General features: G+C 37.6%; 1 protein-coding gene across 2 annotated transcripts in view; it reads left to right on the forward strand.

Moving 5' to 3' along the window:
* The first annotated feature begins 419 nt into the window (after window positions 1–419).
* The window catches only part of LOC133099713 (organic anion transporter 7), a 37,069-nt gene continuing 17,184 nt past the window's right edge, over window positions 420–20,304 (forward strand). For both annotated transcript variants that reach the window (XM_061203531.1, XM_061203532.1), the window contains exons 1-3: window positions 420–821; window positions 1,507–1,610; window positions 20,068–20,222. In XM_061203531.1, the coding sequence (XP_061059514.1) occupies window positions 420–821; window positions 1,507–1,610; window positions 20,068–20,222 (661 nt within the window). The remainder of the gene's footprint in view (window positions 822–1,506; window positions 1,611–20,067; window positions 20,223–20,304) is intronic.

The following is a 20,304-nucleotide window of genomic DNA, read 5'->3' on the forward strand; positions in this document are numbered from 1 at the left end:
AACGTTTCACTTTCGAGTCTGACAAATGACATGTTCTGAAAGGGACTGCAAACCATGTAGCAGGTTTATTTTATTTTATTTACAGATGTGTAGCTCAAAGTCCAATGTCACTTTGGGACACTGCTGACAAAAAGAATTTTCAGAAAGTAGACCTTTAAACAGTTTTGTCAATTGCTGGAAGCATCTCAGGAAAATATTTCTCTGTGACTTTAAAGAAGACAGTTACCGACCTGATCCCCAAACAAGTTGGAGAAATAGCTTCCATGGCCTTGCTGTGAAGGTGAGACAGGGCCCATTGAGCTTACACTGAGATCAGGATCAATACACACTTAGTGTGTGACGTAGTGAGAGGAAACTTCTCCCTTTGAACTTCTCTAAACAGTCATTTTGCCTCCCCTTGGGGATCACTGCTCAGCTCAATGGCCTTTCAGGACCTCCTGGATCAAGTTGGAGGCCTGGGGAGATTCCAGATCCTTCAGATGGTTTTCCTTTGTATCTCCAGCCTCATAGTGTACCCTCATATTCTATTGGAGAACTTCACTGCAGCTGTTCCTGGTCATCGCTGCTGGGTTCACATCCTTGACAATGACACTGACTCTGCTAACGGCACTGGGACCCTCAGCCAAGACACCCTCCTGAGAATCTCCATCCCACTGGACTCAAACCTGAGGCCAGAGAAGTGTCGTCGCTTCCTCCTCCCCCAGTGGCAGCTCCTTCACCTGAATGGGACCTTCCCCAACATGAGTGATCTGGACACAGAACCCTGTGTGGATGGCTGGGTGTATGACCAAAGCTCCTTCTCCTCCACTGTGGTGACTGAGGTAAGATGCCCCATTTACATCTTATGAGTGCATGGTCTGGGTGTTTAAGGGTAACAGAGTAATGAACAAACTTCTAGACTTTTTAGTCACTATTAGGTGCTCATTCTTCATTCTTTCAGCAAATATTAACTACTTCTTTACTGAATGCCAGACACCTATATATTTAATGAGTCTAATGAACTCAAAAATAGATGTGACCTTGCTATTATATGGCTTTTATTTTTAAAAGACCAAAGGTTAAGCAAGTAATTTATGCGATGTGTTTAAAAGGTCAGTAATGCTCACCCTGGTTTGAAAATTAGAAATATCAGGGATATTGATCAAAATCTCCAAGCACTGTACCCCAGAGCAACCATATGAGAAGATCTGTAATGAAATTCTGGCATCAGTAAATTTTTAAAGCTCCTCAAATGATTGCACTCTGTGGCCAAGTTTAAGGATCACTTATTATGGAATTAAAAAAGGCATCAATATAACCAACAGGTTTAGAGGAGGCTTCCTAAAGGAAGTTATGTTTAAGCTGATACCTGAATGATAAAAGTCAACTAAAGTAAAAAAGGAAGCTGGAGAGGAAAAAGGGGCTGAAATAAAGAAACGTGTAAATCATTTAAACTGTTTCAATCAGGTTTCCACTGAGGGGTTATAAGTTGTGGAGCTCTCCTTTGTTGGTTTCCTTCTCTTCCAGTGGGACCTGGTATGTGAATCTCAGTCACTAAAATCAATGGCCAAATTCTTATTCATGGCTGGAATGCTGGTGGGAAGCATCATATATGGCCATTTATCAGACAGGTGAGTGTCTCTGGATCACAGTTCTCTTTACTCAGGTATTTTCATGAACTCATGAATCATTCTTCCATTAAGAAACACTTATGGCAAATTACACTGCCCTGGGGCTTCCTTGCTCCCCAGGGATCTAGAAACACAAACAAATGGAGAATTACAGTCCATGTGGTGAGGGCTATTTTATCAGCTGTGAGCACTGTGTATGGGATACAGAAACAACATCTCCATCAGACATGGGAGCATTTTAGGATGAGGTTTAGAACAGAGGTGCCACAACATGTGGTTTATAAAGATGAGAAAGAGGTACCTATGGGAACAGAGAGGAAGATGTTTCACATCATGAGATTCAACCTGTTCAATGATACAATATGGAAAACAGTGTTGCATGCCTTAGCCAGGGGGCCGTGTTCAGTCTCTCTTAGCTGAATGCTTGTGGATTTTCAGAGCAAGGTCATCATGTCCCTGTTTCTCGAGTGTGATGGGTAGACATTCCTAAGAAACCTGTGTTATACATAGCAAAGTGTCTTGGTGGTGTATTCCAATGACCTTGATTTTTATTTTTGCTGAAACATTACTTTAAAGGTAAATTTTTCAACCATGTAAGGTAATTAATCTAATGACAATTTCTGTCACCATTTGTGGTATTAGAAATTGGAATACCCTGTGCCTGACCATACCACTTCTGAATTAGACAGCCAACCGTTGCCACCACTCAAGCCTGTCTCCTCTAAAGGGTATGGGGAATTAAGGTGCCCCTTACTACTACTAGCATAATGCCATCTGTTATCTCAGGTGAAAACTGTGAATTCTGAATTTATGACCTTATAAAAGGTACCTTATAAAAGTGTTCAGAGTCAGAATGTTCATTTCTAACAGTTCTGTAACACAGAACTACTTATCTTGCAGAAATAAAAATAAAACAATATATCTATGCTGATTGATTTTTGAAAAAGGTTCCAAGACCATTCCATGGGTAAAATACGGCCCATTTAACAAATGGTGCTGTGACAATTAGATATCCACATGCAAAAGAATGTGAAAAAACCTAAAACCATAATAAATATTAACACAAAATGGATTAGCAACTTAAATATAAGCTCTAAAACTATAAAACTCAAGAAAAAACAGGTGTAAATCTACATGACTGGGTTTGGCAAGGTACTCTTAGATATAACACCAAAAGCCTGAGTAACAAAAGAAAATATATATAGATAGGACTTCATCAAAATTAAAAACTTTTGCACATCAAAGGACATTATCAAGAAAGTGAAAAGATAACCTATCTGATGGGAGAAAATATTTGTAAACCATATATAAAGAATAAAGATAGGCAAATAGACCAAGGGAATAGGGTTTAATATCTAGACTATACAAAGAACTCCTACAACTCAACAACAAAAAGACAAAAAACTCAATTTTTAAATGGGCAAAGGACTTGAATATACATTTCTTTTATGAAGTTATACAAATAGTGCATAAGTACATAAAAAGATGCTCAACATGATGTCATTTAAAAATGCAAGTCAAAAACCACAATAAAATGCCACTTCACACCTACTAGGATGGCTATAATTAAAAAAAAAAAAAAGGAAAATAACATGTATTCACAAGGATATAGAGAAAATAGAATCTTGTACATTACTGATGGGGAGGTAAAATGGTGCCACCACTATGACAAATACTTTGGGAGTTCTTCAAAAAGCTAAATTTAGGGAAACCACATAACCCAGCATTCCATTGCTAGGTATAAAACAGAAAGAATTGAAAACAGGAACTCAAACAGATAGCTTATACAACAATGTCATTGCAGCATTATTCACAATAGCCAAAAAATGAAAACAACCCAAGTATCCATCACCAGATGAATGGATAAAATGTGATATGTACATACAATGGAAATTGTTCAGCCATAAAGGAAATAAAGTTCTGAATCATACTAAAACCATGAAAACATGTAAAGTAAAATAAGACAGAAAAAACAGGACAAATATTTATGATTCCGCTTATATAAAATATGTGGAATAGGAAAATTCATAGAGAATAATGTAGAATATAGATACCAGAAGATGGGGAGAAAGAGGAATGGAGAGTTATTGCTTAATGGGTACAAAGTTTCTGTTGAGGATTTTGAAAAATTTTGGCAGTAGCTAGTGACGATGGTTGCACAACATTGTAAATGTAATTAATACCAGTGAGTGATCTATACAATCAAAAGTGGCTAAAATAGCAAATCATATTTTATATATTATACTGCAATTAAAAAGAAACTTAGTCAAGAGCATGAGAAGACAAACCACAGACTTGGAAAAAATACTTGCAAAAGACACCTGAGAAAGAATTGTTATCCAAAATATACAAAGAACGCTTAACAAAAGGAAAATGAACATTCCAATTTAAAAATGGTCAGAAAACTTGAAAGACACCCCACCAAAGAAGTTATACAGATGGTAAATAAGCATATGAAAAGATGCTCCACAATATATGTCATTAGGGAAATGCAAACTAAAACAATGATATACTACTGCACACCTATTAGAATGGGAAAAAAACAAAACACTGACAACACCAAATGCTGACAAAGATGAGGAGAAACAGGAACTCTCTCTCATTCATTGCTGATGGGAATGCAAAATGTTACAGCCACTTTTGAAGACATTTTGTCAGTTTCTTACAAAATTAAGCACACTCTTGGCAAATAATCTAACAATCATGTTCCTTGGAACTTTCTCAAAGGAGTTGAAAAGTTATGTCCACACAAAAACCTACCTGTGGATGTTCATAGCAACTTTATTCATAATTGCCAAAACTTGGAAGCAACCAACATGTCCTTTAGTAGATGAACGCATAAATAAATTGTGATACATCAAACCATAGAATCTTATTCAATGCTAAAAGTAAATGAGCTATCAAGCCATGAAAAGACATGGAGGAACCTTAGATATGTATCACAAAGTGAAAAAAGCTAATCTGAAAAGGCTACATATTGTGTGATTCCAACTACATAACATTCTGGAAAAGTCAAAACTATGGAAACAGTAAAAGGATAAGTAGTTGGTAAGGGGGGAAATAAATGAATAGGCAGAGTACAGAGGTATTTTAGGGCAGTGAAACTACCCTTTATGATACTGTAATGGTGGGCACATGTCATTATACATTTGTCAAAACCCTTAAAATGTACAACACCAAGAGTGTATCCTAATGTAAACTATGAACATTGGGGGATAATGATGTATAATTGTAGGTTCATCAATCGTATCAAATGGATCTTTGATATTTAAAATCCTTGTTGGTTAGTTCCAAAATTTGTCTCATCTCAGAAGATTTGAAAGATTTCCATTCTCTTGGGAATGAGTTCCATTTTCTTGGTTCTTTCATATCAAGATATTTTGAATTATATCTTGAATATTATAAATATTAAGTTGTGAAGATTCTATTTTCCATTATTATTCATCAGTAATACTGATTCCTTCATTTTAGCAAGTAATTTTCATGCCTGAAATTAAACTAAAAACTATTTCTTATGCAGCAGCTCTGACCTCAGTTTAGATCTTTGTCCTTAGTTGAACTTATTCTGCAGGTGTATGTTTCAGGGGCCATCTGGGGGATGTATGGTAGACACAATTTTGGGATCCCCTCTTTACCACTTTCCCTTGCTGGAACCCCCACTTTTTTCATTGTTCCCAGTTTCCCACCATCTGTGCCCTGATTCTCCAGACTGCAGGATGGCAGGTTTTTTTCATGCACCTCTTCCACTTTACTGTGAGGACTGCACCTTATTCCAGGCTAACAGCCATGGAAACAGGATCTTCTTTATATTGCTCTCCATCTGCTCTTATCTGAGAGAGTATACACTCCCCATTACAGTCTATCTGCTTTTGTTCACTCTCACCTATGTTCCAGTAGTTTCTTTTTGTGTATGTACCTGCATTATATTTCTTTTCTGAGGGAATGGAGGGCAAATAATAGGGTTTAAGGCCTTTATTCCTGGAACCAGAAATGTATGCATCAGAGGCTTTTAAGAGGAGTATTATAATACAATATTTTAAACCTCATTCTTGAATCTCCATTGATAATTAACTGAGAGAGCCAGAATCATGTTAGGGAAGACATTTTAAAAGTCTGTCAAAATAGGTCTTAGGAAAGATGGTGGGAATTTGAATTAGGAAGATGACCACAGAAATGGTAACAAATAGCTGGATTTGGGTCATAATTTGAGGATAATGCAGTAGAACTTCCTGATGCTTTCAGATTTTTAAGAAGGAGGTTATGGTGTGGCAGAGGGTCGAGGAAGATATCTATGTGTCCAGGCTGAGGAAATGGATGAATGCTGATACAATTTAGTGAGATAAAGGAGAATAGGGAATGAGGCACATACAGAGGAGAAAGTCAAGACTGCTGTTTTGGGGGAGGTGGCCAAGATGATTGGAGTAGGAAGACCCTGAGCTCACTTCCTCCCTTGGGCACACAAAAATTACAACTATTTACATAGCAACTATTGATAAGAAAGACCAGAATCTAGCAGGAAAAAAATCTTTTACAACTAAAGATATAAAGAAGGAACCAACCACAACAAGACAGGTAGGAAGGGCAGAGATGCAGTATAGTCAATACCCATACCCCCAGGTGGGTGACCCACAAACAGGGAGGATAATTACAATTGCTGAGGTTCTCCCCAAGAAGCAAGGGGCTCAAGCTTTACATTGATCTCCCCAGCCTTGGGGTCCTGCATCAGGAAGATAAGTCCCCAGAAGGTTTGGCTCTGAAGGCCAGCAGAGCTTAATTTCAGGGGAGCCAGAGGGCTGTGGGAAATAGAGACTCCACTATTAAAGGCTCACACAAAATCTCACATGCTCTGCGATGCAGCACAGAAAGAGAAATTTAAAAGGAGCGTGGGTCAGACCCACTTGCTGATCTTGGGGAGCCTCCCAGAGATGCAGGTAGTAACTGGAACTCATCCTGGGGACATAGACACTGGCATCAGACATTTGGGGAGCTCATTCTACAATGTGGACACTGATGCTGGCTAATGCCATTTTGGAATCCTCCCTCTCCAAGGACCTGGCCCTGCTCACCAGCTTGTCAACACCAGTACTGAGATGCCTCAGGCCAAGCAACTAGCCATGTAGGGACACAGCCCCACCCACCAGCAAGAGAGCAGCCTTAAGATCCCCTGAGGCCACAGCCACCCCAGCACACATCCCTTTCCACCAGAGGACCCAGGACCCAGCCACACACACCAGTGTGCCATCACTAGCCACAGGATGCCCAGGGCCCTGCAACCAGAGAATCTGGAACCCAGCTTCACCCACCAGATGGCCAGCACTAGCCCTGGGCCAGCCACACACATAACAGTGGACAGGCATCAACTCCAGGACCCACTGGGCCCCAGCCCTGCCCACCAGCAGGCAAACTCCAGCCCCAGGTCCATGGCAGCTCCACTGCTCACCATGTCAGGACCAAGCCCATTCACCAGCAGGCTAACACCAGCTCCAAGGCACCTTGGACCCCTCAGCCAGCTGCCCCAGGATCCAGCCCCACTCACCAACAGGCCAGAAACAGCTTTAGAATAACCCAGACCTCACAGCCAGGTATGTCAGGAACTGACCCAAACAACCAGCAGGTCAACACTAGATCTGGAACACTGGCCACAAAAGCAGCCACCCCAGAACACACCCACCAGTGGGCCAGCACTAGCCCTGGGACAATGCAGCACTCTACATCAGCCTCCTTATAACTGAGCCCAGCCAACCAGCAGCCAGCAGCCTCTGCACAAGGCAGGGCCTGGCAACCAACTGGACTAGGGACCAGCAACTTCTATGAGACTGCCCACAGTAAGCATCCACAAAAACAGAAGGACCCATGCAGCCCACATAGGGGGCACCTCTAGAGCATATAGCTCTGGTGACCAAAGGGAATTGCACTGGTGGCATGCATAGGACAACTCCTACAAAAGGCCACTTCTTCAGGTCAGGAAACATAACCAACCTACCAAATACATAGAAATAAAAACAGCAAATTATAAATAGAGCTAACACATATATATGGAATCTAAAAAAAAAAAAAAAGTTCTGAAGAACCTAGGGACAGGACAGGAATAAAGATGCAGACAAAGAGAATGGACTTGAGGACATGGGGAGGGAGAAGGGTAAGCTGGGATGAAGTGAGAGTGGTATGGACATATATACACTACCAAATGTGAAATAGATAGTGGGAAGCAGCTGCATAGCACAGGGAGGTCAGCTTGGTGCTTTGTGTCTAACTAGAGGGGTGGGATAGGGAGGTTGGGAGGGAGACACAAGAGGGAGAAGATATGGGGATATATGTATATGTATAGCTGATTCACTTTGTTATACAGCAGAAACTAACACACAATTGTAAAGCAATTATACTCCAATAAAGATGTTAAAAAAAAAACAAAAAAAAACCCCCAGCAAATTAGGCAAAATGAGGAAACAGAGGAAAGACATTCCAAATGAAGGAACAAGATAGACCCCAGAAGAACTAAGTCAAGTGGAGATAGCCAATCTACCCAATAAAGAATTCAAAGTAATGATCATAATGATGATCAAAGAAATCGAGAGAAGATTGGATGAACAGAATGAAAAGTTAGAAGCTTTTAACAAAGAGTTCGAAAATATAAAGAAGAACCAAACAAAGATGAAGAATCCAATAACTGAAATGAAAAATACACTAGAAGGAATCAGCAGAGTAAGTGATAAAGAGGAAAAGATCAGCAAACTGGAAGACAGGGTAGTGGAAATCACTAAAGCTGAACAAAAGAAAAAGCAAAAGAAAAAACAATAAAAAGAAATAAGTACGGTTTAAGAGACCTCTGGGACAACATCGAATGGGCTAACATTCACATTATAGGGATCTCAAAAGGAGAAGAGAGAGAAAGGGGCAGAGAACATATGTGAAGACATAATACTGAAACCTTTCCTAACCTGGGAAAGAAAACAGACAGCCTGGTCCAGGAAGTACAAAGAGTACAAAACAGAATTAATCCAAGAGGACCACACCAAGACACGTTGTAATTAAAATGGCAAAAATTAAAGATAAAGAGAGAATATTAAAAGCAGCAAAGGAAAAGCAACAAGTTATGTACAAAGGAACTCCCATAAGTCTACCAGTTATCTTTTCAGCAGAAACTCAGCAGGCCAGAGGGAGTGGCACAAAATATTTAAGCTGATGAAAGGAAAAAACTTTTGACCAAGAATACTCTATCCAGCTAGGCTTTCATTCAGATTTAATGGAGAAACCAAAAGTTTCACAGACAAGCAAAAGCTAAAAGAGTTCAGCACCACCAAACCAGATTTACAAGAAATGTTAAAGGGAAGTCTTTAAGTGAAAAAGAAAAGACCACAATAAGAAAAAAGAAAATTGTAATAAAAAGGGAAGATGGTGGAGTAGAAGGACATGCACTCACTCCCTCTTGAGAGCACCGGAATCACAACTAACTGCTGAACAATCATCGGCAGGAAGACACTGGAACTCACCAAAAAAATACCCTACATCCAAGACAAAGGAGAAGCCGCAATGAGATGGTAGGAGGGGTGCAGTCACAATAAAATCAAATCCCATAACCTTGGGGTGGGTGACTCACAAACTAGAGAACAATTATACCACAGAAGTCCACCCACTGGAGTGAAGGTTCTGAGCCCCACGTAAGGCTTCCCAACCTGGGGGTTTGGCAATGGGAGGAGGAATTCCCAGAGAATCAGACTTTGAAGGCTAGCAGGATTTGATTGCAGGACTTTGACAGAACTGGGGGAAACAGAGACTCCACTCTTGGAGGGCACACACAAAGTAGTGTGCACATGAGGACCCAGGGGGAAGGAGCAGTGACCCCATAGGAGACTGAACCAGAGCTACCTGCTAGTGCTGGAGGGTCTCCTGCAGAGGCCAGGGGTGGCTGTGGCTCACCATGGGAACAAGGACACTGGCAGCAGAAATTCTGGGAAGTACTCCTTGGCATGAGCCTTCCTGGACTCTGCCATTAACCACACCAAAAAGCCTGTAGCCTCCAGTGCTGGGTTGCCTCAGGCCAAACAACCAACAGGGAGGGAACTCAAGCCCACCCATCAGCAGACAAGCAGATTAAAGTTTTACTGAGCTCTGCCCACCAGAGCAACACCCAGCTCTACCCACCACCAGTTCCTCCCATCAGGAAGTTTCCACAAGCATCTTAGATGGCCTCATCCACCAGAGGGCGGACAGCAGAAACAAGAAAAACTACAATCCTGCAGCCTGTGGAATGAAAACCACAATCACAGAAAGATAGACAAAATGAAAAGGTAGAGGGTTATGTACCAGATGAAGGAACAAGTTAAAACCCCAGAAAAACAACTAAATGAAGTGGAGATAGGCAACCTTCCAGAAAAAGAATTCAGAATAATGATAGTGAAGATGATCTAGGACCTCGGGAAAAGAATGGACGCAAGGATCAAGAAGATGCAAGAAATGTTTAACAAAGACCTAGAAGAATTAAAAAACAAACAGAGATGAACAATACAATAACTGAAATGAAAAATACACTAGAAGGAATCAATAGCAGAATAACTGAGGCAGAAGAACGGATAAGTGACCTGGAAGACAGAATGGTGGAAATCACTGCCATGGAACAGAATAAAGAAAAAAGAATGAAAAGAAATAAGATAGCCTAAGAGACCTCTGGGACAACACTAAACGCACCAACATTCTCATCATAGGGGTCCCAGAAGGAGAAGAGAGAGAGAAAGGACATGAGAAAATATTTGAAGAGATTATAGTCGAAAAATTCCCTAACATGGGAAAGGAAATAGCCACCCAAGTCCAGGAAGCACAGAGAGTCCCATGCAGGATAAACCCAAGGAGAAACATGCCAAGACACATGGTAATCAAATTGACAAAAATTAAAGACAAAGAAAAATTATTAAAAGCAACAAGGGAAAAATGGCAAATAACATACAAGGGAACTCCCATAAGGTTAACAGCTGATTTCTCAGCAGAAACTCTACAAGCCAGAAGGGAGTGGCACGATATATTTAAAGTGATGAAAGGGAAGAACCTACAATCAAGATTATTCTACCCAGCAAGGATCTCATTCAGATTTGAGGGAGAAATCAAAAGCTTTACAGACAAGCAAAAGCTAAGAGAATTTGGCAACACCCAACCAGCTCTAAAACAAATGCTAAAGGAACTTCTCTAAGTGGGAAACACAAGAGAAGAAAAGGACCTACAAAAACAAACCCAAAACAATTAAGAAAATGGTAATAGGAACATACATATCCATAATTACCTTAAATGTGAATGGATTTAATGCTCCAACCAAAAGACATAGGCTCTCTGAATGGATACAAAAGCAAGACCCATATATATGCTGTCTACAAGAGAACCACTTCAGACCTAGGGACACATACAGACTGAAAGTGAAGGGATGGAAAAAGATATTCCATGCAAATGGAAATCAAAAGAAAGCTGGAGAAGCAATACTCATATCAAATAAAATAGACTTTAAAATAAAGAATGTTACAAGAGACAAGGAAGGACATTACATAATGATTAAGGTATCAATCCAAGAAGAAGATATAACAATTATAAATATATAGGCACCCAACATACGAGCACCTCAATACATAAGGCAAATGCTAACAGCTATAAAAGAGGAAAATTACACGAATGGACAAATCATCCATACAGAAAATTAATAAGGAAACACAAGCTTTAAATGACACAGTAGACCAGATAGATTTCATTGATATTTATAGGACATTCCATCTGAAAAGAGCAGATTACACTTTCTTCTCAACTGCACACAGAACGTTCTCCAGGATAGATCACATCTTGCGTCACAAATCAATCCTTGGTAAATTTAAGAAAACTGAAATCATATCAAGCATCTTTGCCGACCACAATGCTATGAGATAAGAAATAAATTACGGGGAAAAAAAACTTAAAAAACACAAACACATGGAGACTAAACAATACGTTACTAAGTAACCAAGAGATCACTGAAGAAATCAGAGGAAATCAAAAACTACCTAAAGACAAATGACAATGAAAACATGACGATCCAAAACCTATGGGATACAGCAAAAGCAGTTTTAAGAGGGAAGTTTATAGGTATACAAGCCTACCTCAAGAAACAAGAAAAATCTCAAATAAACAATCTAACCTTACACCTAAAGGATCTAGAGAAAGAAGAACAAACAAAACCCAAAGTTAGTAGAAGGAAAGAAATCATAAAGATCAGAGCAGAAATAAATAAAATAGAAGCAAAGAAAACAATAACAAAAATCTTCTTCTTTGAGAAGATAAACAAAACTGATAAAGCTTTAGCCAGACTCATCTAGAAAAAGAACTCAAATCAATAAAATTAGAAATGAAAAAGGAGAAGTTACAACAGACACCACAGAAATATAAAACATCATAAGAGACTCCTACAAGCAACTCTATGCCAATAAAATGGACAACCTGGAAGAAATGGACAAATTCTTAGAAAGGTATGACCTTCCAAGATTGCACCAGGAAGAAATAGAAAATAAATACAAACAGACCAATCACAAGTAATGAAATCGAAACTGTGATTAAAAATCTTCCAACAAACAGAAGTCCAGGACCAGATGGCTTCACAGGTGAATTCTATCAAACATTTAAAGAAGAGTTAAACCCATCCTCTTCAAACTCTATCAAAAAATTGCAGAGGAAGGAACACTCCCAAACTCATTCTATGGGGCCAACACCACCCTCATAAAAAACCAGGAAAAGATACTATAAAAAAAGAAAATTACAGACCAATATCACTAACGAATATAGATGCAAAAATCCTCAACAAAACACTAGCAAACAGAATCCAACAACACATGAAAAGAATCATACACCATGATCAAGTGGGATTTAACCCAGGGATACAAGGACTCTTCAATATACACAAATCAATCAATGTGAAACACCGTATTAGCAAATTGATGAATAAAAACCATATGCTCATCTCAATAGATGCAGAAAAAGCTTTTGACAACATTCAACACCGGTTTATGATAAAAACTCTCCAGAAAGTGGGCATAGAGGGAACCTACCTCAACATAATAAAGGCCATATACGACAAACCCACAGCAAACATCATTCTTGATGGTGAAAAACTGAAAGCATTTCCTCTAAGATTAGGAACCAGACAAGGATGTCCACTCTGCCACTATTATCCAACATAGTTTTGGAAGTCCTAGCCACAGCAATCCAAGAAAAAGAAACAAAAGGAATACAAATTGGAAAAGAAGAAGTAAAACTGTCAGTGTTTGCAGATGACATGATACTATACATAGAGAATCTTAAAGATGCCACCAGAAAACTACTAGAGCTAATCAATGAATTTGGTAAAGTTGCAGAATACAAAATTAATGCACAGAAATCTCTTGCATTCCTATACACTATCAATGAAAGATCAGAAAGAGAAATTAAGGAAATAATTCCATTCACCATTGCAACAAAAAGAATAAAATACCTAGGAATAAACCTGCCTAAGGAGTTGAAAGACTTGTATGCAGAAAACTATAAGACACTGATGAAAGAAATTAAAGATGACACAAGCAGATGGAGAGATATACCATGTTCTTGGATTGGAAGAATCAATATTGTGAAAATGACTATACTACCCAAAGCAATCTACAGATTCAATGCAATCCCTATCAAATCACCAGTGGCATTTTTTACAGAACTAGAGCAAAAAAATCTTAAAATTTGTATGGAAACACAAAAGACCCTGAATAGCCAAAGCAATCTTGAGGGAAAAACACAGAGCTGGAGGAATCAGATGCCCTGACTTCAGACTATACTTCAAAGCTACAGTAATCAAGACAATATGGTACTGGCACAAAAACAGAAATACAGATCAATGGAACAAGATGGAAAGCCCAGAGATAAATCCATGCAGCTATGGTCAACTAATCTATGACAAAGGAGGCAAGGATATACAATGGAGAATAGACAGTCTCTTAAATAAGTGGTGCTGGGAAAACTGGACAGCTACATGTAAAAGTATGAAATTAGAACACTCCTTAACACCATACACAAAAATAAACTCAAAATGGATTAAAGACCTAAATGTGAGGCTAGACACTATAAAACTCTTAGAGGAAACCATAGGAAGAACACTCTTTGACATAAATCACAGCAAGATCTTTTTTGACCCACCTCCTAGAGTAATGGAAATAAAAACAAAAATAAACAAATAAGACCTAATGAAACTTAAAAGCTTTTGCACAGCAAAGCAAACTTTAAACAAGACAAAAAGGCAACCCTCAGAATGGGAGAAAATATTTGCAAATGAATCAATGGACAAAGGATTAATCTCCAAAATATATAAACAGCTCGTGAAGCTCAACATTAAAAAAACAAACAACCTAATCCAAAAATGGGCAGAAGACCTAAATAGAAATTTCTCCAAAGAAGACATACAGATGGCCAAGAGGCACATGAAAAGCTGCTCAGCATCACTAATTATTAGAGAAATGCAAATCAAAACTACAATGAGGTATCACCTCACACTGGTTGGAATGGGCATCATCAGAAAATGTACAGACAACAAATGCTGGAGAGAGTATGGAGAAAAGGGAACCCTCTTGCACTGTTGGCAGGAATGTAAATTGATACAGCCACTATGGAGGTTCCTTAAAAAACTAAAAATGGAACTACCATATGACCCAGCAATCCCACTACTGGGCATATACCCAGAGGAAACCATAATTCAAAAAGACACATGTATCTCAATGTTCATTGCAGCACTATTTACAATAGCCAGGTCATGGAAGCAACCAAAGTGTCCATTGACAGGCAAACAGATAAAGAAGATGTGGTACATATATACAATGGAATATTACTCAGACATAAAAAGGAACAGAATTGGGTCATTTGTAGAGACCTCGATGGACCTAGAGACTGTCATACAGAGTGAAGTAATTCAGAAAGAGAAAAACAAATATCATATATTAACGCATATATGTGGAATCTAGAGCAATGGTACAGATGAACTGGGTTGCAAGGCAGAAATAGAGACACAGCTGTAGAGAACAAATGTATGGACGCCAAGGGGGAAAAGTTGGGGGGAGGGGTTTGGATGAATTGGGAGATTGGGATTGACATATATACACTAATATGTATAAAATAGATAACTAATAAGAACCTGCTGTATAAAAAAATATAAAATAAAATTCAAAAAAAAAGAAACAAGAAAATTGTGAAAGGAAAAATCTCATTGGTTAAGACATATATACAGTAAAGGTAGTAAATGAACCAGGTATAAAGCTAAAGGTTAAAAGAAAATTAGTTAAATCATCTCTATGTGCAATAAGTATTTAAAGGATTCCAAAAAGATGTAAAATATGACGTCAAAAACAATAATTGTTGGGGGAGCGGAGTAATAATGCAGGGTTGTTAAAATGCATTTAACTTAAGAGATCAGCAGCTTAAAATAATCACACATATAGAGAGACTGATATATATGTACCTCATGGTAACCAGAAGCCAAAAACCTATAATAGATGCACTCCCCACATCCCCCAAAAAAGAGAAATGAATTCAAAGATAACAATAAAGATAGTAAGATCTATCACAAGTAAAATCAAATCACAAGGGAAGAGAACAAAAGAGAAGAAAGGAACAAAAAAGAACTATAAAAACAATTAACAAAATGACAATTAGTACATACCTAACAATAATTATTAAAAATGTAAATAGACTAGATGGTCCAATTGAAAGACATAGTGTTGCTGAATGGATACACACACCTAAACAGACCCTTATATATGCTGCCTACAAGAGACTTACTTCATATCTAGAGACACATACAGGCTGAAAATGAGGGAATGGAGAAACTTATTCCATACAAATGGAAATCAAAAGAAAGCCAGAGTAGCAATACTTATATTAGACAAAAGAGACTTTAAAACAAAGACTGTAACAAGAGGCAAAGAAGACCATTGCATAATGATCAAGGGCTCAATTCAGGAAGAAGATATAAAAATTATATATATATATATACACACAAATATATATGTATATATGTGTGTGTGTGTATACATATATAAAACATAGGAGCACCTAAACACATAAAGGAAATATTTACAGACATAAAGGGAGAAATCAACATGGCACAATAATACTAGGGGACTTCAACCCCTCAATTACACCAATGGAGACATCTTCCAGACAGAAAATCAATAAGGGCTTTAAATGACACATTAAATCAGATGGAGTTAATAGATATACATAGAATATCCCATCAAAAAGCAGCAGAATACACATTCTTTTCAAGTACTTATGGAACATTCCCCAGGATAAGTCATATGATAGGGCACAAAACAAGTCTCAGTAAATTTAAGAAAATTGAAATCATATCAAGCATCTTTTCTAACAACAGTGCTATGAGACTAGAAATCCAATACAAGAAAAAAACTGCAAAAACCACAAGAATGTGGAGGTTAAACAAATGCTACTAAATAACCAATGGTTCACTGAATAAATCAAAGAAGAAATTAAAAAATACCTAGAGACAAATGAAAAGGAAAACACAACAATCTGAAATCTATGGGATACAACAAAAGCAGTACTAAGAGGGAGTTTTAAACAAGCTTACCTCAGAAAACAAGAAAAATCTCAAATAAACAACCTAAACTTACACCTAAAGGAACGAGATAAAGAAGGACAAACAAAACCCAAAGTTAGTAGAAAGAAAAAAAATCATAAATATCAGAGCAGAAATCAATAATACATTAAAAGTATCACAAACCATGATCAAGTGGGACTTATCCCAGGGATGCAAGAATGGTTCAATATCTGTAAAATCAATCAATGTGATACACCACATTAACAAACTGAAGAATAAAAATCATATGATCATCTCAATAGATGCAGAAAAACCTTGACAAATTGATCATCCATTTATGATAAAAAAAAAACAACTCTCAACAAAGAGGGAACATACCTCAACACAATAAAGGCCATATGTGACAAGCCCATAGCTAAGTAGCATCATGCTCAATGGTGAAAAATCGAAAGCATTTCTAGTAATATCAGGATGAAGACAAGGATGCCCACTCTCACCAATTTTATTCACTTTTATTTACATAGATTTGGAAGTCCTAGTCACAACAACCAGATGAAAAAAGAAATAAAAGTAATCCAAATTGGAAAGGAAGAAGTAAAACTGTCACTGTTTGTAAATGACAAGATACTATTCACAGAAAATCTTAAAGATGCTACCAAAAAACTACTAGGACTCATCAATGAACTTGGCAAAAGTTGCAGAATATAAAATTAATACAGTAAGTTGCAAACTTTCAAAGATGTGAATGTGCCCAGAGAAAGGACGAAGAGAGAGAAGAGGAAGAAAAAGTAACTGAAGAACCAGAGAGATTCATGACGCAGGAAATGGCAAGGGGATTTTCTTTCTTTGAGGAGGCACTGTTAGTTTTTGAGACACAGGACCAAAATGTAGAACGGTACATGAAGTTTACAGCAGCCATTCAGAATGCAATCCAGTGCTACTGTGTCATCTATGATGAGAAAAAAAAAAAAAATCTCCTACCAAGACATCAATGGATTGTTTTTTCAAGAGGGTAGATAGAATTGAATCTATCAAGGAACCAGAAGCTGTGCCATCACCCATGAGTGCAATTGCAGCTTGCGCTCAGTCTCCTATTGCTGACGATCTTTCAGCTCTACCATCTCCCACCTCTCCTCCCTCCTCCAGTCAGTAACTCTTCTTGCCTGCTCACTTGATGCCAGCTCCTGTATGCCAGCTGTTTTACTGTACTACTGTACTTTTCAAGGTACTGTACTATAAGATTAAAAATGTTTTCTTTATTTTTGTGTTTTTTTTAATGTATTATTTGTTTGAAAAGTATTATAAACCTATTACAATACAGTACTGTACTGTACAGCTGATTGTGTTAGTTGGGTACCTAGGCTAACTTTGTTGGACTTACGAACAAATAGGACTTACGAATGTGCTCTCAGAATGGAACTCGTTCATATGTAGGGAACTTACCGTATACAGAAATCTGTTGCATTTCTATACACTAACCAAGAAACTATCAGAAAGAAAAATTAAGAAAACAATCCCATTTACAATTGCAACAAAAAGAATAAAATTCCTAGGGATAAGTCCAACTGAGGGAGTAAAAGACCTGTACTTGGAAAATTATAAGGCACTGATTAAAGAAACTGAAGACAACAAAACAAATGGAAAGATCAACCATCCTCAAGGATTGGAAGAATAAATATTGTTAAAATGACCATACTGCCCAAGGCAATCTCCAAATTCAATGCACTCCCTATCAAAATACCAATGGTATTTCTCATAGAACTAGTACAAATAATTCTAAAATTTGTATGGAAACATGAAAGACCCCAAACAGCCAAAACAATCCTGAGAAAAAAGAACTAAGCTGGAGTATCATGCTCTCTGGTTTCAAACTATACTACAAAGCTACAGTAATCAAAACAGTATGATACTGGCTCAAAAACAGACACATAGATCAATAGAACACAATAGAAAACCCAGAAATAAACCCACATTTATATGGGCAATTAGTCTCATCAAAAGAGGCAAGAATATACAATGGAAAAAGACAGTCTCTTCAATAAATGGTGTTGAGAAAACTGGACAGTTACACGCAAAAGAATCAGACTAGACCACTCTCTCACACCAAGCACAAAAATAAATTTAAAATGAATTAAAGACTTATATGTAAGGCCTGAAACCATAAAACTTCTAGAAGAAAACATAAGCAGCACACTCTTTGACATGGGTCTTAGTAATTTTGGGGGGGGGGTGTACGTCTCCTCAGGCAAGGGAAACAAAAGTAAAAATAAACAAATGGGACTACATCAAACTAAAAAGATTTTACACAGGGAAGGAATCTATCAACAAAATGAAAGGTTATTACTTAATGGGAGAAGATACATACAATAAGGGGATAATATCCAAAATATACTGGAATTCATAGAACTCAACATCAAAAAAGCAAACAACCTAATTAAAAAGCGGGCAGAGGATCTGAATAAACATTTTTCCAAGGAAGACATACAGATGGCCAACAGACACATGAAAAGATGCTCAGCATCAGTAACCATCAGAGAAATGCAAATCAAAACCACAATGAGAAACCACCTCACATCTGTCAGAATGGCTACTATCAAAAAGACAATAAATTAGTGAGGATGTGTAGACAAGGGAACGCTTAGGTACTGTTAGTGGGAATGTAAATTGGTGCAGCCACTATGGAAAACAGTATGGAGATTCCTCAAAACTTAAAAATAGAACTACCATATGACCCACAAATTCCACTCCTAGGTATTTATCTGAAGAAAACAAAAGCAATAATTCAAAAAAATATATGCATCCCTAAGTTCATTGCAGCATTATTTACAATAGCCAAGATATAGAAGCAACCTAAGTGCCCATCAATAGATTAATGGATAAAGAAGATATGTTTTATATACATATATATGAAACATATAAAACATGTGAAAGAATGAAATCTTGCCATTTTCAACAACATGGATGGACCTAGTGGGTATTATGCTAAGTGAAATAATTCAGACAGAGAAAGACAAATACTGATTTCACTTATATGTGGAATCTAAAAAAGAAAACAGTGAACAAACATAACAAAACAGAAACAGTTATAGATACAGAGAACAAACAAACAGGTAGTTACCAGAGGGGACAGGTGTGTGGGGAAAGAAATAGGTGAGGGAGATTAAGAGGTATAAACTTCCAGATGCAAAATAAATGAGTCAAGAGTATGAAATGTACAGTGTGGGGAATATAGTCAATAACAATGTAATATCTTTGTATGGTGACAGACTAGACTTATCGTGGTGATCATTTTGAAATGTATAGAAATATGGAATTACTATGTTGTGTAACAGGAACTAACACTGTGTTGTAGGTCAATTATACTCCAAAAACAAACTCATAGAAAAAGAGATCAGTTTTGTGGTTACCAGAGTCGGACATGAGGGGAGGGGGAACTGGATGAAGGCAGTCAAAAGGTAGAAACTTCCAGTTATAAGATAATAAGTACTAGTGATGTAATGTATAACACGATAAATATAATTAACACTGCTGTGTGTTACATATGAAAGCTGTTAGGACAGTAGATCCTAAGAGTTCTCATCACAAGGAAATTTTTTTTCTATTTCTTTAATTTTGTATCTATATGAGATGACGAATGTTCACTAAACACTGTGATAACCATTTCATGATGTATGTAAGGCAAATCATTATGCTATACACCTTAAACTTGTCCAGTGCTGTATGTCAATTATATCTCAATAAAACTGGGGGGAAAAAAAACAGAAAACATTTTAAAATAAAATAAAAATTAAAAAAATCCCCTAAATTTCAAAGTGTGTCTTCTTTTTGTTCATTTCTACAACAGGTTGTTACTATTACTATATCTAACCTGTTTCCATTTCTCAGGTTTGGGAGGAGGTTAATGCTCAGATGGTGTTTGCTCCAGCTCGCCATTACTGACACCTGTGCAGCCTTTGCTCCCACCTTCCTCATTTACTGCTCCCTACGCTTCTTGGCTGGGTTTTCTACCATGAGCATCCTGACAAATATTTCTGTGCTTAGTAAGTCAAAACTTTGGGTCTTTGACATTTTCCAAGCCTTAACTTTGACTTTGAAGTTCTAACTTTGTTTGAAGTCAAAATC

Source organism: Eubalaena glacialis, chromosome 10 (genome assembly GCF_028564815.1).
Source record: "Eubalaena glacialis isolate mEubGla1 chromosome 10, mEubGla1.1.hap2.+ XY, whole genome shotgun sequence".
Lineage (NCBI taxonomy): Eukaryota > Metazoa > Chordata > Mammalia > Artiodactyla > Balaenidae > Eubalaena > Eubalaena glacialis.